The sequence below is a fragment of the Seriola lalandi genome, unplaced genomic scaffold (genome assembly GCF_002814215.2).
Source record: "Seriola lalandi dorsalis isolate HSWRI2012SDOR001 ecotype SW California unplaced genomic scaffold, Sedor1 jcf7180002054671, whole genome shotgun sequence".
Taxonomy (NCBI): domain Eukaryota; kingdom Metazoa; phylum Chordata; class Actinopteri; order Carangiformes; family Carangidae; genus Seriola; species Seriola lalandi.
The window spans coordinates 1,238,708-1,263,689 of record NW_019525224.1 but is presented as its reverse complement, the minus strand read 5'-3'; the positions used below and the strand labels follow the sequence as shown (position 1 = coordinate 1,263,689).

The 24,982-nt window shown below is 43.9% G+C and overlaps 1 protein-coding gene and 1 long non-coding RNA gene across 2 annotated transcripts; one reads left to right on the top strand and one right to left on the bottom strand.

Annotated features, from left to right (window-relative positions):
- Positions 1-80: 80 nt before the first annotated feature.
- ccnd2a (cyclin D2, a) lies at positions 81-23,198 on the bottom strand. Its single transcript, XM_023421280.2, has 5 exons — positions 22,782-23,198; positions 21,183-21,398; positions 17,854-18,013; positions 10,461-10,609; positions 81-4,452 (listed from the first exon to the last, which is right to left on the bottom strand). Exons 1-5 carry the CDS (start codon positions 23,088-23,090, stop codon positions 4,279-4,281), a joined length of 1,008 nt encoding a protein of 335 aa, XP_023277048.1. The 5' UTR covers positions 23,091-23,198; the 3' UTR covers positions 81-4,278.
- Positions 19,686-21,066, top strand: LOC147818254 (uncharacterized). Its single transcript, XR_015438151.1, has 2 exons — positions 19,686-19,914; positions 20,698-21,066. It is a non-coding gene; the product is annotated as an uncharacterized LOC147818254 (long non-coding RNA).
- Positions 23,199-24,982: the final 1,784 nt, after the last annotated feature.

Here is a 24,982-nt window from a genome sequence, read left to right as displayed (position 1 = left end):
TCTCACACACATACATACTAATCTATTGATCACAAAACAATTGAAAGCACACAGCTGAAAAGGAACACAGGCGTGGGAAATAGTGAGCTGATGTGGTGTCACACCCTTTAAAGCAGAAGTTTATTGAACAGAGGTTGTGCAACAGACATTTGAGGTACATGATATGAGTTATAGTGGAGGGGAGGCAACTCAAAGGGAAATCTGCACCATTGAAACTTCCAGATATCAGAATATTTATGGTTGGACCTGACAGCTGTAGCTCAACCCATTATTTTGTGGCAGTTACAATGGTGCGCACACACAATATTTCAGACCAAAACATATCTTTCTCACATACGGAATCCATATTTACTGACATTCAGAGTGATTGTGGTTGTATAAAGCAAGAACTGTACTTTGGCCATCATAGGAATACTGTTTTTCCCTCGCTCACACACAACAAATCAGATGTAGCACCAACATGAACACAAATGAATCATGCTTGAACTATCTACGGTATTAAAACCCCAAGAAAATGTTGCAGTGTTGTCGTGCCCCCCCTCCAATATAGGTTAAGTCCAAGTGGAAGCCTTGCATATATCCTGTTTCCCATTGTACTGAGCAAATTACTTCCCCACTAAAGCAAGTGGGATTCATCCACAAAAATGTTGTTGCCTTTTTTTCCACCCCCACTGTATCCTTTCTCCGCCGTTCCAGGCTCCCTAACTGCAGAGGTATAGGTGATGGATTTGTGTATTTATTTTGTCCAGTAATCCTGAGGTATAGGAAATACCACTGATGCAGAATGTGACTGAAGAAGGAGAGCAAAATAGATAAAAAAAAGGGGGAAAGGACACATGCTATCTAAGCAAACTGTCAAACTGTACAAAGAACATTTCCAGTCGAGTACTCATTTCATGTTCTTCTATCACCATCTACTTCGTTTTTCTGAATGTATCTCTTAAGCAGTAAAATAATTATATTATAATACAAATGTTTATAAAATAGCAGCACACTCAAGTGACACATCACAACTAGGTAATGTTATTTTTTTGTATAAATGAAACAAATTCATAGCTTTTAGCAGCGCAAAAAGACAACAATAACTCAATAAAAATATTGACACTTTTTTCTTGATGTCTTCACACCTCCTCCTCTGTCCTCTCTTCACTTTGGAATACAGTATCTCTAAATCTTAGAAAACCCCTTTTGTGGGTCTGGTCACCCCATAACATATATCAAACACAAATTGTAAAGGTGGTCTCAATATATAACATGCAATAATAAATTGCAGGAAAGAAAATCACAACCATTAAGTTTGGGAGAGAGCTTACATCAGGCAAACAGAGGCAAAATGAAGGGGTCATATCAAATATTCATACAGGGATGTTTTGGCAAATATATCATTCAATTGCCCAGTTTTACTGAAAAACATCACTAAAACATTAGATCCCCACATTTTTCTTCAGTCTGACAAACATACACTCAGCAAAGTCACATACTGTCATGAAAAAAAAAAAAAAAACTCAAGCATTAAGTCAAAGACACCTTGCTGTGGCAAAGCCATGTGTCCCATTAAAACAAAACAAAAAAGAAAAAAAAAAATCTGTCTCTTGTCTTGTGCTGATGTCTGTCTGGCTGATGAACTTCCCCTTGCCAATGATTTGAAGCAGCAAAGCTCACAAGGGGACTGATGTGTTCACTAACAGACAATCAGCCTGAACTACAAAAGCCAGCACCATAAAAAAAACTGACCAACCACTGCAACACACATCAGTTAAGGTGGTTTAGAGCAAAGGCTGTGCTCTGTCTTAAAAATGCAAACCTTGTTGCCCTCTGAAGAACATGTGCAAATATTGGATGTTACAACCACCCTTTCCTGTAGCTCATCGCTGCCCTGTGTGACTATCTGTGGCTGTGATGCAGATAAATAAAAAGAAAAATTCAAGTAAAAACAAATATTTCATTTCTTGACAAAGTAAAAGAAAATCAAACAGAACCCATGGATCAGTGAACTCTGTGTGAAGGCATTTTCCAATTCATGCTGGCATTTTGTATTTGTTCAAATTCTCTGCAATGGTCAGACTCCCCATCAACTTTCACTTGACTTGGGTAGGAATGTTTTTTTTTTTTTTTTGATCGGAATGTCCTCTCGTCGTAACGTGTGGAAAGCCATTTTAATTTGACTCTTGCTTGACAAAGGGTATGTCTGACGATTGGGAAACCAGCCCTACAAAGTAAACCAAAGAAAAGGCTAACAAGGAAAAAAAAAAAAAAGAAAACATCCATTCACCTCCAATCACCACCCAACACATTTCATTTTACGTATCTCCTGGGGAGCATGTTCTCAAAGTGCTTTGCCATTGAAATCAACCCTATGTGGGACTCTAGATGCATTGACAGTATATTATCATCCTGTACTCCTCTACCCCCCCCCCCAGAAAGTTCATCCTCACATGAGCACATACAGTCTTAGTTCCTCATTTAATTTCTGTGTAAATGGAAACCTAGAGCATATCTGTTGAGATAGCTGTGTCACTGTTGACATCAAATATGAGATATTAATGTTTGTTCCACCCAAATATGCAGATTTCAAAGTTTTATTGTGAGGCCTTTGGGTGTCTTTTGTTCATTATCATCTTCCAGCCACTGGCTGTACATCATCCATATCTCCTACACAGCAGCATGCTCCTGCACCTTTAAAATCCTCCCTGCTCTACCATCCTGTGCCGTGCACTCGTGTGCCCTCCACAGTTCCACAGTGACTTCTTAGTTGCAAACTGTCCCTGTCCTTCTAATTCTTTCCACGCCACACCCTGTTTCCTCCCTGCTAATTAGTACGGAGGAGTCTAACGTCCCCCAGACTTTAAAAAGCATTACTTTCTTCAAGACATTGTCCTCTCCCCTTTTTCACATGTGCCATACATGCTGCACATGAAAGAGGTCATTACTCAAGACTCAAAGCAGCCTTTCACAACTAAGGAAACACCATATTGTAACAAAGTGAAAAGAATGAAGTCTCTGTAATAATTCATTGACAGAATGGCAGTAATAAACAAACACCTCGTGTGACCTCTGAGTCTGAGGTGAGACACCTCAGGAAAAATTAGAAAGATAAGGGGCTCTAAGTGAAAGTCCCTTCGCCCATATCCTCCTTCACTAAATCTTTTTCTCTCTCACTTATAGTCCATGCACATGAGTTTATTGTTGGCCAACAATGAACCATGATACACTGTTAATGCATGAAGGCAGTGATATAGCATAGATGCCCTGTTATACTGATGGACAAAGTACGTGTAGCCTCCGCTTGCTCCATAGTCTTTTAAGATAGAACTGTAAGCCGACGACTTGACTTTGCTTAAGTGCCTCACGCCGTAGGTTGCACACTGCTAATATAGATACAGGATCACATGTAGCATTCACACCACACACACCAACATGTAGACACACACACACACACACACACACACACACACACACACACACAGGCACATGCATGCAAACTGGCATACTCACGTACAAACACATACGCTTGCACACTGCACCTACAAACTGACACACACAAGCAGCCTGAAAAAAGGAGCTTATTGATTTCTACGACTCGGTTCCAAAATATGTCCAATAATAATATTAATAATAATAATAATTACTAATACTACTAATAATTATTACAATCTCGTCTCTTCCCTGGAATTGGGACCCATCAACTTTGAGCATAATGTTCTCACGGCTTCCTCTGTCTGCCTCATCCTTGACACACATGTGGACCTGCTGGTCGAGGAGCTCAAACACGTTTCCTCTCTCACACTAGCCACAAATGTGATAGTAGTAATAGTGATAATACTCATATAAAACAAAACAGAGAAAAAAAACTTAAGCCCCACTGTGATCCCATGTATGCAATTTCTGAATGGTTTCCACAACTTCTACCATAACAGCCTCATTATCAAGCTGTGGTTAAAATATAACTTAAAGATCATACTATACAATCAAAGGCAGAATGCAAATATGATTGGCTTCCCTTCTGTATATCCAAGGCACCACAGAGCTTCATCTTGAATCAAATTTGTTGCTTTTAGACTAGAACATCATAGAAATCTATTTTGTGGGCAGGTGTTTTTGACTTGAAGAACAGAAAATCTACAAAAAAACTAGCAAGCATTGTTCTTTTTCTTTTAAAGGGCTTGTGTTTTTAACATTTTTTGTTCTTTTGTTCTTTTTTTCTGCTTTTAAGAAAATTGAGGTTTTTTTCATTATGCTTTTTTTTGTAAATCCTGTGCGATGATGCCCTCTGGTGGTTCACAAGTTGACATCACGGACGTCTGTTGGGGTGGAGGATTGATCCAGCTCGTCCAGACCTTTACCGCTGGGGCCCCTCTGTGTCTGCTGCTGCTGCTGTTGCTGCTGCCGCCCCTCGCGCAGGCTGCTCACCAACACACGCTCGATCTGCTCCTGACACTCTTTGAGGACATCCTGCAATGCAACAAGAGAGGAGGAACAAGCTGTAACAATACTGTATATCCATTTTAATCTACTAATAGGGAGGCAGGAAGATTCTATTTTTTTTTCCAAATCAAGTCAGTGAAACTTTATGTAACAGCAAAGTGTCATTTTAGACATAGCAGAGGATTAATGAACCCTCACAATCCATCATTTATCATGATAAACCATCAGTTATCACATCATCCATTTTTATCACTCAGAGAAGATAAGACTTTATGATGGATCATGAGCGCAAACATCCACATGAGATAGTTGGCAATATATGACTTTTAGCATAGAAGCCTGAGCAAATACTTTCACCTACTTTTCCCATAGGTGAGTAAAACAGTTACTCATCTGCTCAGCATTTAATGAAGCTTTAAGTTTGTTCAGCTGGGCTTCCATCAAGTGGTTCAGTCTGCACTGAAAAACACAGTACCGAGGCTGCTCAGAGGGGAAATGGCCTTCTACAACTATCATCATGATTAACAAGAGAAATCTGAAAACTGTAGTCAATGCTTGAGAAACAGGGGCCCCTGGTGTGGAAGCAGAGGGGCCCCTAGGCAGCCAGGGGTTTTAAATGACCAAAGACTCTTTAGCAGCTCCAGCTTCTGCCAAGGCTGAGCACAGACACGGACCAGACCCAAGCATTACATCAGTCCACCAGGGTTGTGCACCGAACACCAGCCCTATAGAGCTCATGTGCATGTACACACATATGTATATGTGCGCGCGCACACACACACACCCATGCATGCAGACCACTGCCTCCCACCGCCCACCTATCCCACCAACTCTGCCATTCCCAAACACACACAAAAGCCAAACAGAAGTAGCCTTGACAACAGCGGCTGAAAACACAGGTAGTACTAAAGCTATGTTAATTACATCCACCTCCTGTGGGAACACAAAGGTGGTGCTTTTTTAACGAGAGCCAGTCTGTGTGCCTGCCTGCAGGGGATCCATCTGAGACCCGGCCAGCTCGCCTTTCACCATCAAAGGCTGCGGCGGCAATCTGAGAATCCACCTGGGAGAGGAGCCTCTCAACAGTGCTGAGCCCTCATATCCTTCCCTGATGGAGGGTTGACAGAGGGGACAGGGCAGCGCAGGAACAGAGAGCAACTCACTGGGGAGGGGGAGAAAGTGGGGAAGGGGTGGAGGGCTCAGGGGAGTGCTGAATGGGTTGTTGCAAGAGCGTAAGAGAAAGGTCAGACTGTTCTAGGGTGAGGAACAGCAATGACAGTCATTAAAGATGGAGTTGACTGTGACTGACTGACTACAGACTAATATGAATGTTCCTGTCAGACAGTCTGTAGGGAGAGTTAACACTGCTCTCTGGTGGTGAAATACTGTAACACAACTGAAGCCAAGCTGCTTGCCCTCAGTGCTACACACGTGCATAACATGACTGAGGGCGCCCCATGGCCGGAGGGATGGGTGAAAGTGTACCATTTGTGCAGCGGGGGAAACATTCTTCAGAAATTCACAGCTAATTTAGACCTGATGGGCCACAGTTCGAGTCTGTGTTATAGCCTCTGGTGCCGCTGGGCCTCGGTCAAATGAGAACTGAGACTTCACTCACGAAAGGTCACAGTGTCAAAGGTCAAATAGCATGACACATTACAGGGTGAGACATGCATTGTGTTGTCAAAGGCAAACTTCTAACACAACCTTCTAAACTGGTAACTTGTTAAAAATGCTGTACATATGGACAATGTTATGGAGGACTTTCTTATATTACATGACCACTGACAAAATGACTCAAGCTCTACGGGATTTTGCTTTTACCTGAAGTCTGCATGAACTAATTTCTGCCTTGACATCTATTTTATTTGGAGTTCTCTGGCATCTACTGATGATTAGCTCAAGAGAGTTTCTTTGGTCACAATCCATGAAGACTGATTTGAGGATGTTGAGGAGGCTGGAATGATCTATGCTGGGTGCCTCTGGGACAACGTTTCCCCCAGCAACGGGTCTGACGTGGAGGAAACCCGACCAACGTCTGTCCCTTAATCTCCGCCAGAGGTTGGCCGCTAACATGGGTGTGTGCACACGCGCTCTCTCTCTCTCTTTTACACACACACACACACACACACACACGCACACACACACGCACACACGCACACACGCACAAACTCTTCCCACTAACATGTGCCCCATTGGTCATAAAATCTCAATTCCTGTGAGAAAATTAAGCAAAGCGCAGTACATGTAAAGGAACTGCCTGTGTCTTACCGCAAGAATGCACGCCTTCACTTCTTAAAAGATATTCTCCCCCCGTCTCTGCTGCTCTTTAGAGCGGCAGTTCGGAGCCCATGCCAAGCCCCATGGGCTTTATTCGAGAAACTTTAATGACTTCAATGTGTGACTACTGGAAACACCAATACTGTTTTCAGAGAAGCTCTAGGTACTTGCGTACTGAGGGGGCCAACAGCACTGAATAAGTTGGCCATGGGAGGTAACGCTATACTGAAGCATCTTATTTTGCTGCCACTACCCGGAAAACGCATGACCACCAAACATCCTCCCTCGTAGTTACAGTCCTCCTTCTATCCCATCTCAGACATACATCACACTGCAACAATGTGTCCCTCTGACAAATCAAGGCATGCACATTATCCCTGGGCGGCTTTTGTGACACTGGTGATAGGGGGAAGTCGTGCAGACAGACAAAACCAAAAGGAAGAAATGTGTGAAGCCATGGAATGTGTTTTAACTGCTGACTGTACCACACAAGACAGTGTTAGCTACTCTGGGAGGACTTGGTGGTCAGACAGCTGAAACAAACACAGAGGCAGACACACACTGACGACACACACACTACAGATTTCAGGGAATCTTAAAACAAAAAATCTGGGGGCTGACACTGGAAATAAGGAGTCACCACATGACTTGAATTTCCACAAGTCACAATAGAAAATGTGACCTTTCTCTTTCTTTAGCCTGTGTGCTGAAACACCACAAGTGGTGATGCCACAGGCTGTGTTCATAGAAATAATCTTTCATAATAAATGCATCTTTTCTGCAAGCATTTTGGCTCTAATCCATTACTGTTGAATACCCCCCTCAAAAAAAATTGACATTTATATAGCTCATCCAGTCATCATGCAACTTATATGAAACCATCTCATTGATAGTTTGGCCAAAGTGGAAACCCCAGTGATTAAAAAAGAGGAATGAAAACAGGAAGAAAGGGAGAAACGGGAAAATGTGTTTCCGGTGTCTTAGTGACCCTGACTGAAAAAAAAGATGAATGAGAGAAAATTAGTGTCAAAACGAAAAAAAATCTAGGAAGTGATGGTCTTAAACGCATGCACTTCTCTAACCTCTATTTCCTGTTTTAATCATTCAAGATTAAAGGCCGGCTCTAAACGCTTGGCCTTCATGTGCTAACTAGTCTAAATTTTGTGTTGCAGCATCTATTCCAGCTTTTTACTGTCACTAATGTTGACCTGTACAAGAGAATGCAGAGAAGGAGAATCAAAACTGATCTGTCTCCCACTTTAAACTTCAATTTCACGTCTTCTCTCTCTCTACATGATGACTCGGTTCTCAGGCGCACAGCCTCCTCTGCTGTCCCCAACAGGGAGCCCCTCTTGGCCACACCAGGTGTATGTGAGGCTAGTCACATTCTTCCAGCAGCCCAAGATGGTGACTTGGCCCTATCACATTTCCACTGGAAAACCACAGCTTCTGGATACCACAGATGCCAGCAGGGTGCCAGGGGGGTGGCGTTGGCCATGATGCTTTTGGCAGCAGCAGCTGCAGAGGTTGGCGAAACTTGCTTTGCCTTCATATTTTGCCTGGCTCTTTGGCCGGCTCACTACGAGACGCTACTCTACCATCTTGTCGACCCTCTGCACTGCTGGCCAAAGCCAAACACAGTATAATATGTGTACACATTTAGACTCAGGTTCATACCACCACCCGGATGACTGTCGCCAAAAATGAGGCTGAGGTGGCCCTTGGATGTTGAATTGACGTATAAAGCGGTTCAGCTTTGGGGAAAGGAAGGTAGGGCAAGTGTTAAAATGACATGGTCAATGATCACCATTTCCTCTTCTTAGTGTGTGAAAGTCGAAATGTTCAAACTGTATGTGACAAACTGCAAATAGCACTGAAGCCACTTATTAATGCTGACAACTACTTCTGAGGATTTGTCATGAGACTATGTTATATCGTTAGTGGAGCACAGGTCTGATCAAAATTCTTGAGTAACTTTATGAACCAAAGGATACTTCATGTGTTTAGTTTTAACTGGCTTCTCAGCAGTTGGTACAAAAGCCCTTCATATATGTTGAATTAGGAAGGGTGCCCTCTGCTGTGCCTCCTGTGTTTACTGCGAGCCATGGCTTGTCTGAATCCAGGAATGTGAGGAGTTGATCATAGAGACACAGAGCGACTTAATTCCCTCAAGTCTAAGACCTTGCAGCCTAAACACACTGAGGCCCTGTACTGCTGAGGCCAGCTATTTGTTTTTCCTCAGCTGCTGAGCGAGACTTCACACAGCTCGCACCAGAGGGAGCCATGCTTTCCAGCAGTGATGCATTATGGACCATAGGAGGAGATGAGAGAGGGCTGATTGTTGCGAGGGAGGCACGACACCCCCTCAGTGTCCTTTTCACACTTTAACAACTTTCTTCCACCTCCTTTTGGGACAGAATTTAACATACCAGGGCTGAGGTTTGGGATCAGTGTCCCGGCCTTTGATCCGCTCCCTGTGCAGTGTGCACACAAGAGCTCAAATGTTCATGTTTATATTAAGTTTGCTATTACTAACCAAAAGCCTTTTTCATCATGTTTGGTATTAGGGGTTCTCGTGCCAAGGCAGTGGCCTCAGAACCGGAGCTGGTCCCTGGGCACTGCTCTGTGGCTTCCCACTGCGTCTCAACAGTTAGGATGGGTCAAATGCAGAAGACTAATTTCCCCACAGAGACAAATAAAGAATAGCTTAATAACTTCACTTATCATCTCACAGTCCCACTCTCTTTACCCTTTGCGGTTCTGGCCACCTATTCACCCTTCCAGTGAACTATAGCGAGCTTAAACCCTCTCCCATCTGCGTGATGAAAGCCAGGCATCTCAGAGTCGGTAGAGGCCCTGCCTGTGTTTGGACTCAACTCACCCAGCACCGCAACATTCACTGTACCCAGACAGCCACACAACGGCCTGGCCAGCATTCCTGTCAGTGACAGAGCATACTGTAGATGCTCTCAACCTGGCTCGATTTAGAGGATTCTTTATATGAGAGGGAAACCCGACAAGATTGATGGAGAAGAAAAGAAACCTGCCACAAGCTACCTTAAAGTCCTGTCAAGTGTAGACTAGTGGAGACAACAGACTACGGACAAGTGGAGACTACATATGCAGTTGTAGCATGTCGATGATTTCTTTTAATCTTTATTTCTCTTGACAAATATTGGCGGTAAAACCCGTGAGAAGTGGGTTTGTGGGAAGCTGAATCCCAATGAAGAAGCTAAATCTGTGTGTGACATTTCAACATCTAAGCTACTGTCTGTTGCAAACACACAACCTCAACAAACATGAGGAGTTTCTTAACCTTTGACATAAATAAGAGGGATATTTTTTCTGGGAGAAGTAGCAAAAAACAGAATTTGCTTGTTAACAGTAATAGATTGCGAAACAGTGTGTGTGGTAATTAGATGAGTTCCTTGCTGCATTTCACTGCAGATTTAAACTAATGGAAGAGAGGGAGCAGCTTATTCAGCGTTGAACCACAAAGTTACTGTAATAATTGAATGTAGATAAATACCAATGAACACTTAAATGATTCCTGCAGTGATCTAAACATTTACTCCTCCACGTTCAAATATTACTCAGAAACATCCCCTCAGACTTTCCAGACAGACGTATCAAGCTCTTAGCTAAACCCTGACTAACAAGACCACACTGGGATACTGAGTTTCAATATATATCTAACCCCACCAAGCTGCAATGAGTGCTCTAGATGTGACTGAGGAGTATAAAATAAAACTCACCACTTCTGTGTTTGTAATTTTGGCCAGCAGGTCTGTCAGACTGTCGCCCCACTGTGACTGGTCAGCTGAATCCAGCTGTAGGCCGCAGATCGCTGCCCCCACACTTCCTGTGGCGATCATGGAGGGAGGGTACATGGCGAATCTGAAATCTGTCAGAGAAAGAAATCCCAGTTGAGTTAAATGTGTTTTCAGTGATATTAGTTTGCAAATGATACAAAGAAGTATTTATTGTTGTTATTCACCTGGTGCAGTTTCTAAATTACTCTTTCGATTCATACACTCCACAAAAAGGGTACAGATACACCCCCCCCCAGAGACAATATGATTTGGTAATCTAGCAGTCAGCTAATAAATAATCCTTCTATTGTACCAGGTCTGAACGCAGCGCTCACTAATGACCAGGGGCCTGGATAATGAGGGTTCACTTGGCTTGTAAAGGAGCTGAAAAGCAACCACCCTCACCAGCTCCCCACCCCAGTCCCCCTTTCCCCAGCCCGGCCCCTTTTCTTCCATCTCCTGAGTAAATCGTGTGCTCGCTGAAAAAAGCCCCATAGCGCTTGGAAAGGGAGGAATAAAGAGGCTCAGTGCCTCTGCCAATGCTCACTGCTGTAGGTCCTTTTTCCACGTGTGGTCACAGGCGTGCGTCTCAAAGACCAATAACCTTGTTAGCTCCCCTCACTGTCATTCATAATGCAAATGAGACAGCTTGTGAACGGGCCAGAAGCCCGAAAAGGCAAGGCAACTGGCATACAGGGGGAGAGTGAGAGCAAGAGACAGACAGACAGGGAGAGAGAGAGTTTTTCTCAAACACGCGCATACACACACACACACACACACACACACACACACACACACACACACACTCTCTCTCTTTTTTCTATTCTCTCTTTATATCTTGCTCAACTTCTACCTTTCTTTTTGGACAACACATGGCCTGCTTAGATGGGGGCAGTGAATGGCACACATGCCCCAGTCTTTGTTGCTACAACAGGCAGTGGTTTGCATTGGCGGCCCTCCTATCTTTTAGCATATTAATAGAGTGGCAGACCTGCAAGAGGGAAGGCAGAAGAGTGTGACTCCATTGTCCAGAGTCATCACCTCATTTCACCCAATTGAGAGACACAGCATCCATCCCCTCTCTGCTGATACCAATTCAGCGAGACAGGCTGGACAAAGACTGTGGCTGGATGGGGAGGTGGGGGCAAGGGGGTCAATGGGGGGAAGGAAGATGAAGAAGGAGGGATGGACAGAATGGCGACAAGGCAACAAGGAGAAAAGAGGGGAAGGTGGTGGGCGTGGTGGGAGAGGAGAGGGTGTAGACAACTCTGCTGCACATCACTCTCAAGTCTGTGTCCAGACTCTTGTGAGGTTTTGGAAGAAGAAAAGAGTCGCCCTCCAGTGACCCTCACCTCCTGCCCCCCCTAGCCCCCGCCCCCACAAATATGCCTCTGTTCCTGGGCCACCTATGGGCTAGAGGAGTGGGCAGTGGGGGCATAGAAACAGCCTGCACATTAACATATTGCCATATTCAATTGCAAAGCAAACTGCGTGCGATGGCTCTGAAGGAGATTTTTCTTCCTTCTTTTTTTTTTTTTTTTTTTTTTTTATCTGGAATCAAAGAGGTAGGCCCTTTGATAGCTGTAAAGGCAGCCCCTCACTGCCTTTTTAACATGCACAGCCAGGCGCTTTCTCATCTTGTGGGCTCAGTGTTGACAAATAAATGAACTTATTATACACCCCTGTGTTAGCTGCTGGGCCTCTGCCAAGGGGCGATTTATTAAAGGCTACCTCGAGCCAAGAGGAAAGAGCACACAAAGCCCCTCAGCATTACATCACTGCTGTAAGAGCACAACTTTCTATAGAGGGGTAAAAGGACAAAAGCATACGCGGATTTACTGTACGTGTGCAGTGAGTGCAGACTGACAGGCAAGGAGACAGACACCTCAGAGACACAGGCAAGAGACAATGCACCAATTCCTGCATGCTTTAGGATGCAGAAACACACGCACACACACACACACACACACACACACACACACACACACACACACACACACACACACACAGCACAGATGTAGGTTTGTGGGTGAGCTGAGTGGCGGGCAGTGGGCAGCAAGCTGATTTTTCGCACTCAAGACAAGACAGGTCTGTAGCAGAACAAGGACGCGCGCGTGCAGCCGATGCGGGCTGACACTCCGGCCTGGTGGCTGCTGCATGTGGGGGGAAGAATGGCTGTATTTTAGGAGGCCCTCATTGATATTCATGTTGAGGATAAACAGTGTATGTAGCTGAGTGGGGACGCCTGCGATGGAAAGCTCCCTGTGAGCAGCGGCTGGCTGGCCTGGCCTGCACGCCTCTCACCCCCTTCAATGGCCCTTTCTCCTCCCTGTGCCCCTTCGTCTCCATTCCTCCGTGTTCCTACCCCCTGAAACTTCAATCCTCAGGCCTCTGGTCACACAGTCTGCTGCCCTACATGGCCCACTCCTCCTGGGTGGCTGCAATGCACAGTATGCACATTAAACTTGTAAATTAATTAAAGTTGGAAAGTTGAAAAACAGCCAAAAGAAGAAGAAAAAAAGCTCTCCTTTTCACCCGCTCCTCTCTTTCCAGAGCTATAAATCAGGGTCTTGTATTCTATACATGCAGCTCTTATTGACCTTGTTTATTAAGGGAGCAGCATTACGAGGACCTAGGGCCTGTTGACTGCTTAAGGCCAAAAACAAACATCATTTTGGGATTGGCATGACAGTATGTTTCACCATTAATGCAACACAGCCTGGTAGTCAAAACAAGCTTGTGGCGAGCTGCTCAGACGGTCCACCTAGTGTAGCTCCTTGAGACGCACAAACAACAACAACTTCCAGACCGGGCTGTGAGGAGTTCCTCCACATGCAACAAGGGGAGAAATCACTGATTAAGAAACAATAACTTGATACTGCTATCTGTCATATTCCATTAGTCCTTGTTCCAGACTGTCACTCTGGAGACAAACACAAAACAAAACTTGGGAGAGTCTGAGTCATTCACCCTGCTCAAACTGTGATTTCAACTCATTTACCAGAAGACAGCATTCCTCCTTAATTGTAGCATCCTGTGACAACTCTCCTCGGTCTTGCACCATCATCTCCACTGTCACAGCTGCAGCCTTGAGGCGCTGGTAACGTCAGTGATGAGGAGCATACAGATTTGGATTAGGTCAAGGGAGGGATGCAGGAGAGTTCACTTTTCTTCACAATGGAAGAGCACAAACCGGTAACTGTATCTGTACCTTGTTTCAAAATTCAAAAACTCCCCCTTCTCTTTCTGTCCGTCTCTCTTTGTGGATGATTCGGACGATTAGCAGCTCAGCAGAAGTAATTAAAAGCCACTCACTAGAAAAAAAAGTTGTGTCCATAGAGAAGGAATAAGACTGAGAGACACTTTGCTGACATTTACTTCAAATAACAAATATTGGTCTTTGTGGTTAACGTGACCTCCAAGGAAAACAATTAAGTTTAAAAAGGTTTTGATTTCTAGGCCTTTTTGGTGGGATAACTGCAGCATCCAAAGAAAAACCTCTCTCTTTGTGTTTCTGGTGTGACTCAGCTGGCCACAGTATTTATAGTGTGGTGCTGATTACACCAGCGAGGTGAAAAGGGGGGAGAACTCAGGACATGCCACTCGATGATTCACTCTGTGTGTCACATTTTTGGGAGCATACTGTCAGGAAGCTTCTTGCTGCTTCATCTGTTGACGGTGCAGCCAGACCGGACGTGATTCCTCACATCAGTGGAGCGCGTGGAGGGATGATAATTTGTTGGACGAAGTGGCTAATTTGTTGAGGTTCTGACTCATCAAACATGAAGGGGGTTTTATGTAAACAAACACCAGTAAAGACCTTTTCATTGACCACATCTGAGATGAATCATTCATCTCTAGAATGCCGAGCTGAGCCTGGAGGGGATTCTCCGTGCAGCAGCCACTTGGAGAGGAAGCTACAAGGAGCATTCCTGCCTCTGGACCAGTGAGACTTAACAGCCAAAACGAAAGAGGACTTATGAGTCATTTCAGAATATGTGAGTGGTCACTGCTGCATAGAAATGGGCACGTTTGCCTCCTGAATTTGTGGAACACAACTTGGAAAGCTGTGTGGGATAGAGACAAAATCTAAATTTATCAGTGTCAGCTTTGGATAGTTCTACTGTGCATTTCTTCATTATTTTGAAATAAAAGCATGCGATCCAACTTTCTTTGGGGTTAGAAGCTGTATGACAAGCTGAACAGTGAAATACTGAATCCAGACACAACTATGTGAAAGTTTAGAAGTGCAGGGTTTATACACACAGTAGTAAAGTAGTAAAGCTCGGCTATGCTGCACAAAAAGAACAAATAGCCTGTTCCATGGAAAATCTGTTACAAGTATACAAGAGAGTGAAGCCATGCAGCAAAGCTCGACTCCTCTCAGGTTTGTTACCTAGTGAATCATTAGTTTGTCTCAGAGAAACTAACTTCACACAATCCGAAGACACTTCCACATACCAGAAAAACTGAATCAAATACTGTTCACAGATAAAAGAACAAACACTCGGTTCCTTAAATCACTTGTTATTTACATCCCAACTTGTACAAAAATCGTCATTGTGTCTTCCTGGACAATTGACTCTCTCTTAGACAGCACTGTTGGCCCTGATCCAGAATTTTCTTTTGATCAACTTCTATGACTATTGTCACCATTCCATGCATACCATTACAGAGAGGGCTATTGGAGTTGGTTTAAAAAAATAGACCATAATCCCTGGCAATATGGCGAGAAGACGGAGCTCAATAACCGCAGCAGACAGGTTGGGGTGCATCTGTCTGCCCCATGCACCCCGTCCATTCTCCCACTTTACCTCAATTGAATAATAATAGAAGAGGAAGCTCGGAGTGCTTGGTGTCTGTGTGTAGGAATGGAGGTTCATAATCTCCCTTAATGAGCTTGTTTCTGGGCTATTATCCGGCGGCCTGCCTGAGGGAAGCGCTGGTGTTTCCTATCAAGTGGCCCCGCAGCGCTGACCCTCGCATGGCTCTGCATATGAAATGTAAGGGCCAAGCCTTTTGTCTCCTTTCTCTCAGCCTCTAGCTGAGCCCCTGAGCCATTTGCATAGCCGTGAATGGACCAGCCAATGTTATTAATTAATACAGAGCCAGCCTGCGCCACCTGACAAAATCCCACCGAGTGGCTCGAACGGAACTGTTTCATCAAAAGAGAGGAGCCATTAGGAATGAGAGGCCTTATTCTCCACTTCTCCTCTTCTCTCTCTTGTTCCCTTGAAAACAGAGAGCCACGGTCTTATGCATGTTTTCTTTTTCAGTATAGGGGCAGCAGTGGTGGGAGGAGTGGTGGCTGCTGGCTTGAATGGACTGTATGAAATAGGAAGGCCACAGGTGACCCGTTGTCAACTGTCTTGCAAATGTAAATCCTCCTGAGAGATCTCCTCCTTCTGCTGTGTCTTTACCTTCTCAGCTTCGCTCAGAGGATGTCTCAAGGAGGATTCTCACCAGATAACCCAAAGATTTACGGCTGGGAACGTTCCACAAATGAGGTTTCGAATTCCCAGAGATCTTCAGATGCACCAAATTGTTGACTCACTCACGCTCTCTCTTTCTCTGTCCTGCCCTTACTCTCTGTTTGCCTGGATACAAGACTGAGGAGAGCATACACAGATAAATGGCCTGTTGCTAATCCAGAGCTATCTCCAGAAAGTCTCTCTTCTAAAACACAATGTCAGGAGGACGACTCCAGGAGGCTCGTAAATTTATTTCCACTGCCTCATTGAAGCAATTAAGGACAAAGTGCAGGCTGAGTCTTTCACAATGTTGCTTTGGGAATAGATCCGATCACTGACACGCTGTCATTCCACACATTAATCCGCTGGCACACAATGAGGGGTGAGCGATGCAGGGTGAGACAGGGAGAGGAAGAGAGCAAGAGATAGTAAGAGAGATTGAAGAAAAATGAGACAAAGAAAAAGAGAAAAGAGGAATTTCTTCAATATTCTGCAAACATGAACTTTTGTTGCAAACTTTCCTCGCTCTATCATATCGATTGCACAATCAGTGCAGGGGATTCAATCACTTTATGTTGTAAATACCTCTCACCTCCTTCATATCTGTTCATCTAACTATACACACACTCCTCCGAATGATGTAAGCACAAGGAGCTGTTTCCCATGAGGGGTTGCTGTTAGCATTTCTGTTTGAGACCTGCAGAAAAGGAAGCTGCTGCTGCTGGTGACGGTGACGGGGGTGACTCACAAAGTGAGACAGAAGGATAGCCAAATAACCTAAGTGTAGGTGAAGTGAGTAATTTTCCTCATTAATGTTAAGACTCAAGGGTGTTAAAGGCTGGTTGAGGTGCTAGTTTCCTTTCAACCTCTGTGACTTGTATGCAGCTCTGAACGAGGTGTCGAAGGTGATGCAAACTGGAGAAACCTGCCCTATCCCCATAGAGAATCTCAACATGGGAAAGCTATCATGTCCTCCAGCTGTAGGGCGGGGTGGCGTGAGAATTTTGGGGGAGGGGGGGCAGATATAAAAACATGACATGCCTTAGAATTGGCAGTGCAAAAACAATACACTCCTCTGGATTTTCACTGACTCCCCTGCTCTCTCCTGCATCTCCTCTGCCTCGACCTAGCCGTCTCTTCAGATCATGTTATGGGCTCCCTGTCCCTCCCACAACTCGCTGGATGTTTGATCTTGAGGGAACAATTCACCTCAAGAGCAGAAAGACAATGGCCTCCCTGCCTCCACCCCTGTCCATTCCTCTTCTCGACCCTGTGCGACATGGGAATGCCCCTCAACCAGGCAAAATCTGCTTTGAAGTGTTACTGGATGCTCTGGAAGCCACTGATACGCCTCTAAAACACGGCCACATACCAGCCGGGAGAAGACAGATGATGGACATCAGACCTAACAGTCTATCCCTGAAATGTCTTCCGTGACACATGCTTTTCTTAGGCAGAATATTTTCCCATCGGATGTAATGCATCTCCCATGAGTTACTGTGGGCCGTGACTGGTCCTCAGAACACCTCTGCACAGAGTTGTTGCCGCATGTTATTGAGCGAGAGCTTTGATACAGTTCTGAAAGAAGAATGTGCAGATAAAGATATTTTGCAACATGAGAAAGTATGTTGATGCAAGCCATTATCGCTTGGTTTGACTTGGCAGCTTATCCATGATCAGTGTCACTTGCAACACCAATAAGAAAAAAAAGAAGAAAGAGATATGATATCAACATGACGTTGTGCTCTGTGCGCTCATCCTTTGGATTCGTTTTTCCAATTAAACATCACAATTCATTAGGACAAACAACTGTTGATAATACAGCACTTTAAATGTGTCCGACATCAGCTCCTATTGTGTCCTACCTGTGGCACAGAGGGCGATAAAGGTCTGGACATGTTTGCGTATAAGTGCCAGCTTATCCTCGGGCAGCGGCAGCCTCCTCACAATGTGCTCAATGAAGTCGTTCGGCGTCACTGCTGCCAAGTTCCACTTCAACTTCCCCAACACCACCAGTTCCCATTCCTAGAGAGAGAGAGAGAGAGAGAGAGAGAGAGGGAGAAGAGAGTAGAGAGAGATGACCGAAAATGAGAAAGACTGAGGGTGTGTTTTTCAGCGACACAAAGTACAACCACGTATCTACGTTTACAGTTTACACTCAGCTACAACACTGCTGCTTTGCTGCAGTAGTTCAGCCAGTTACACTGCAGCCTAAAGTGTGTGAATGTGACGCTGTGGGCCCCTGGCCCCGTACAGTGGCGAGTGTGTGGAGGTTAAGCATTATTGTTATTACATTAGTCTCTGCTTGGCCGAGCCTGGGACAGAGAAACACCAGCAGCGCCACCAACCCAGGTGACCTCACAACACTGTCTCCCACCCCGTCTGTCTGTCTGGCATCTGGGGACTTTCCTAAAGAGGCCCACCAGAGGTTCTACTGTGTGTGTGTGTGTATGTGTGTGTGTGTATGTGTGTGTGTGTGTGTGTGTGTGTGTGTGTGTGTGTGTGTGTGTGTGTGTGTGTGTGTGTGTGTGTATATAGTGAAAATGGATAGGAAGGCTGGTCCTGTTGAACAGGATCAGCAATAACTCTGTGCTATCTTACAAAGTTAAACAGTATTTCATCCCTTATCTCGATCTATCTTTCATTTAAACTATAAAAAGCCTTCACTGTGTGTCCAAAATGTGATTATTTTCTTTATTGCTGCCAATTCTGTTAATGCCCTTTGCTACTTAAAAATAAGTTCAGCCTCTAAGCCTAAATTACGCTTCGCATAAACAAGTGTCAAGTGTCAAATATAGGTAGAGACTTTTAAATCATGTACAGCATATTTGTGGCTCAGAGGAAACACACTCATTTGAGGTGAAAAGCTTTAAATCACACATTACTCTGTAATATCAGATTTGCCAGAATGAACTGCTCTCATCTTCACAAATCATTTTAACGTGGATGTCTTGGGAAAATGTGATGACACACGCAAGCCTAGATGAGTGTCTGTGTAATGTGGGTGGATCACTAGGTGTGGTGTTCTCTTCTCTTAGAGTGTATTGTTACTTTCACTTCCTAGAGGAGGTGATTAACGGAAGAGTTGGTGACTAATTTGGGAAAAAATTTCGTGGTTTGGTTCCGGACTGTAGCCTTGTGACTAGGACTATGGATGCTCTTCATTTTCCCCTTCAGAGAGAGCGAGAGACCACATGGACTCAGTCATGAGACAATTCAACATGGCTGCCACTGACCCTGCTACCAGCCTGCAATTTTCTAATCAAAGTGACCTTTTTCAGCCTTGAATGCTTTCTGATCTCCTTGATGTCAGGGACGTGGATGCAAGGGAGGAAAAGGCTTTTTAAACAAGCATTTTGTACTTTATTCCCACAATTACTGACATGAGAGTAAATATGAAAATAAAAGCCCTTTTGAATTGAAGGTGAAAGACATCTTCCTCTAAGCTAACAACATTGTTTGAAACGATATAACCAGTATCTCATAGATTCAATTATTTGATCATATGCAAATCATAATGCCCAGCGGTGGTTTGTTGATTGTGGCTGCTCTTATGCAACATGGCTGCCTCCTGCTCTCAAAAGCCTTTTCCATCAGTGCCAGCGAGCAAAGATCCGAGCCTGCAGCAAGGGCTGTGACAAACCTTGCAACACAGGCTCTATGCTAACATAGTGGCAGGCAGGCACCCACTTCCTTCTGCTACTGCCTTCCTCTGGTCACACCTTCTTTGTAACAGTGCGGTTCTCTTTACAAGAAATTGTTACCAAAGATGAGGACAAAAAAACGATCACATGCCCTGAGCAGCTGATCTCTGTTTCCTGTATCTGCATGTCAGCCAAAATACCGCCTTATACAGAAACACTGAGAAGAGGCCTCAGCAAACCAGTTCAAGTACTGAGGGCTTTGTCTTCAAACAGAACATAAAGGTAGGACGCACTCATGTTTTCTGGCTAAGTGCAGCACCAGGCTTCAAACTCTTTTACATGACTCCACCTCAGACTGACAGTGCCGCACTTTTTCTTTTTTAATGCACATTCTGTTTACTTGTCAAACCTACAACCATAACACGCTGACCATTGAAACCTTCGCTGGAGAGAGAGGGGAAATTAAATCTGACACAACATTCTCAAGCAGAAATACATTCCAGAAAATTATCAGAAGCCAACAAAACCAACAGCAGCTCGTCAGGAACCTGAATAAACTGCAGCAATCACCCAGCGGGTAGAGCCGCCAGTCAGGCAGCGAGGCAGGCCTACAAACATCAGCCACGTCTGAATCATAATATGTGGCCTCTTTCACAACATGGGTGGGATTGGCTGTTGTTTACTAAGGAATGTTTATGTAGCACCACAGAGCAGTGGGGAAATACTTATCTGATGTGAAACTGAGTTAATTAATTGGTTTGCGCTGGTGAAAGCAGCTGGTGTTATCAGGCCAAAGTGGCCTTATCAAATAAATAGGACACAGAGGACTGACATTTTTGTTGCTCTAAAAGATACAGAATCCACCCTGCATCATCAGCTTCATATACATGTATATACAGATGTAACATTTGTACTGTGAGCTACATTTGTGCATTGAAAAATGTGAGAATTGGAACTAGTGCAGCATGACATAATATCAGATATGTGTGCATCCATGGTTATTTTTGGATGAAAGCTGAACTGTAAAAGGCAAACTTGAATTTCTCTGTGTCTCTCCCTCTCTAGCTGACAGGAACAGAGTCAGAACTTTGGCTGGAGTTCAAGCTGACCTCGTTGCTCTGTGCAAATATCTGCCACTAGATGGCGATGGAGACCATTACACAGACTGGATGAATAAATACTGTAAAGCCCAGAGGGTCTTGTACAGTAAAGTGAGCCCTTGTGGAACAATTCACTGTGGAGCTTTTGCTTTTCATGGACCTTTGATGACGGCACAGTCCACAGTGGAGACTGGACAACAGATTCAGTGAAATGAGAACAGCTCTGGTGTTTAGTATGGGATGTTTTGAGTTGAATGGCTAAAATGAACATGTTTTTAAACAACTGCAATAAAAACCTAGTTTCTAAAAGTAAACATGATGTAGAAAAAAAAAATGGCAAATGTGTGTCATGAAACCATGTTTGTCTTCAACCAGCTGGTGATGACAGCATGAATCCTCAGAGGTATCACTGTGAATTTTGCAAAATGTGTTGAACCAAATGTTGCTTACCAGCAGCTCTTGTGGTCTGATGGAGTTATCTGTGTAGATGCAAAGCTTCTCTGCAGTTAATGGACGAGTCTCTTTCAGTTTGGATGCAAGAAACATGCAGACTGCTCCCAGCAGCTGCAGGTTACACTTTTTGGTGGGTACCACGGCTAAAAATCTGTCTAAGTAGTTCATGGCCAAGGGAAAAACTTCTTCCTCGCACTTCTGCTCCTCACAAACCTGAATAAAGAGACAGCAGACAATGCAGCAATGTTCAGCGTTTGGAATCAGTAACCCACCCTGCAGTGACCTGGCTTATATTCCAGCACTTGAAATGTATATAAAACTTTTATGAGATAACGAAACAAAAGTCTAATGACATAAAGAGCACATATAAATTCAGTGACACACATAGTTGGGGCCAGGCCAAGAATTTGCGCCCAGCCCTAATCGGTTGCGACATCATAAATTAATTCGAAATAGATTATTTTACAAAGAATGAAATAAGTCTCAGACACAAACTGTCAATAGAGTCACATTCCTGCAGTTCATTGACTAAGAAATGAATTCAAGTCACAATCAGCCGAGCCAAAAAACACCCCGACAGCGCTGCACACGGAAACACACTTTTTTTCATTCGTCATATTTTCATAAAATAATTAAAAATACAAATAAATTATCTAGACCGTTTTTTTTCGCATCATAATGTTCGGGGGGGCCTTCCACATCATACCCGACAATTCGGATCCAAATCCATGCACGATAAATATGAATAAAATGTCAAAATAAAAGCCAAGTAGCAAGAGGTTGGTATGGAGTGCGTCACCGCCGACCCGATATGTTTATTTCAAAAATTAATTAAAAATCTCCGGTGGGTGTGAGCCTGACAATATTTACATGAAAATAAAGCTGAAAGCCTCAGGTTTGTTTACATGTGGATGTTGATCAGAAATATTTGACAAAGTGACGAAAATCGAACATAATTCCAGAGTGAGGCATTGCGACGGGGGGAAGACTAAAAGGACAGATAAGGCCCTCGCCCCTTCCGACATTTAAAATAGATACCTCAAGTATTTGCAACGCTTTTTGTCATCATTTCTATATTACACGGACACACAAGAGCCTCCTCTGTCAATGCCGATGGGGTTTAACCGCTGTTATTGCGTTTATGACACTGTAAAGTCCTCTTTAAAGCACAAGCGCTCCTGTAAAAACCAACATGGCGATAGAACAGCGCACAGCAGCATTGCATTGGGGAGTGCATACGTGTGCATGGAAATATTCAGGCTATCTAAAATAATAACATTAAAGAATCAACAGGCAGCTTTGTACAGGCACCATGTGAGGCATAGGAAAGAAATTCTCCGGTGTCACAGATATCAAAGCTCGCAGTTTCGTAAACGCAGTCTTCATGACCGGACTTTAAAAATGGTAAGAAATGACAGAAATCGACACATTTGGTTAATATGAGGGATAAGCAGTCGGAAATGAGAGCTGTGAGTCTGATCTACAGTCCGTAAATTGCAAACAGAGCTCAGTAAAGCAGCAATGAAACAAATCAGGAGGCTTTAAAGTCGAGCACGGAAATAATAAGACTTGTCAGCACTCGGTGTTTCGATATACCTCCAACATCCAAGTAGCGACCATCCTCCTCATAAACGGTTGAATATCTTTCTGGACGCCTTTGAAATAGGAATATTGGGGTAGAAATCTCTCCTCTATAGTCAACAAGCTCTGCAGGACTCTGTCATCGCACAGGAGGTTCGGATCGGGACGAGCTCGTATGATGGTGTCCATTTCGAGGCAGAGCAGCTCCATGGTGCTGGTGCTTTCACTTAAGTAAAAAAAGTAGGATTTCTCTCTCGAAACCGTAAAAGCAGTGTTGCAGAGCAAAAATGCAAAAGGATGGCAGGGAAAGTCTATTAGAGGCATAAAAAGTGAGACTGCAGGGGCTCCGTAAGAGTAGTCCTGCCTCTCCTTGTTGAGAACTTTTTCCTCTCTCCCCACAGTGCGCCTCTACTTTCATCCGCCTGGCCAGATCAGGCGCATTTCAAGCCTGCCCTGCATACGACACTGACGCAATTCACTTCATTAGCCTACCTCTGTATAGACCAGACGCAACATGCTGCACTCCTGTCCCTCTTTCTTCTATTCTGGCATGCAAGACAACTTTCTGCAAACTTGTTTCATTTTAAAATTTAACCAGCTGACACTTTCCCAAAGGTAGATTCACAACAATGGGTAAAGGTGCAGAATCGATCCATCTAAAGTCGAGTTTTTTTTTTTTTTTTTTACACATTTCCTGAGTGATTTGAGTCGAAACAGACCAATTATTTAAAGGATATTTCAAAAATATATGAGTGATTAATGCTAAAGGAGAGCAGGTTGTCAGGCAGAAAAGAAATGCTTGTATGTTTTGGAGATGTATTTTCTTTATGTTGGTGCTTTGTTGCCTTAAGATGATGATTAAGTGATATTGTCACATAACCCATCTTATATATATCTCATAATCTATCTATCTTATTCATTGTTGCATTCTAAATGCACATATTACACAGCATCAAAAGACTTCAAGAACCCAACTTTACTTCCTAAAGTGCAGCAAGTGCCCCCTTGTGAAAGTAATTTGAATATTAATTTGGATTAGAGAGAAAGACAAAACTGAAGAAAGCGACTAATTCGTATTGATTTGTGCTTAAACCAACTTGTCTGTCAGTTTTTTTCAAATGGACTCAGTGAACCTCCGGGCTGAGGATGACGCATTTAGAGACTGTACGTATGTGGCCATAAACACTGCATGTTAACTTACAGAGGCATATGCGCGCGCACACAGACACACACAGAGACACACAGAGACACACACACACACAGACACACACATACACACATACACACATACACACACACACACACACACACACACACACACACACACGGTCTTACGAACTATTTTTTTTGCAGCCACAATCTTCTTGTGGTTTAAGAGATAGCTTTCTAGGAAATTTGAAGAAGCGTTGAATTTTTTTTTTTTTGCATAATCTTCTCTTAAAGATAACACAAAGATGAGTCCTTGTCTTTGTTCAGCCCAAATAATATCAACCAATTCACCAATTCCTGCTATAAATCACTCTTTTTTAATTAGACTTCTGTAATAATTTACATGGAAAAACAAGCAGGTGGAAACGGAGCTGAGAGTGTAAGTCAATGAGCAGATAATTAAAAAATGGCTGCCAAATGATTTAGCTTCACATACAGTCACAAAGAGAATCTGCATGGGTAAATATGCTAATCCCTCTCCTATTCTTAGTCAACTTCAAAGACTGAGCTTTGAATAAAACAAGACTTCAGTGCATCAGGGGAAGACTGGGGACTGTAAAGTCCTCACAGCTTTAGAGCTGTTAATTTCCATCCGAAGCTTGTTGGCTATATAGCAATGCTTGTGAGAAAAGTGGGGGAAATGTCTCTTTAAAGTTTTTTTTTCCAGTCTAAGTTGTTTCCTCCTCCCTGTGTCTCTATTCGCATAGCCAATAGTTCCCCTGCGCTCGTGCGATTGTTACCGGGCAGACTTCTATACCTCTCTCTCTCTCTCTCTCTCTCTCTCTCTCTCTCTGTCGTTCTCTCTCTCTCTCTTTCTGCTTCCACTGCTTTGGTCATTTATCAGTCTCTCGCCTTAATGGGTGTCGCTGCAGCTTAAACAGTCGATCTGACTCCCGCATCAGTGTCTTGAGTGGCATCATGACTGAAGTTTAATGAATTCTTCTTCATGAGGCTGCGACTCAAAACTTAAGAGAAGAGAGACACTTTGCGTCTGGAGCGACACATTT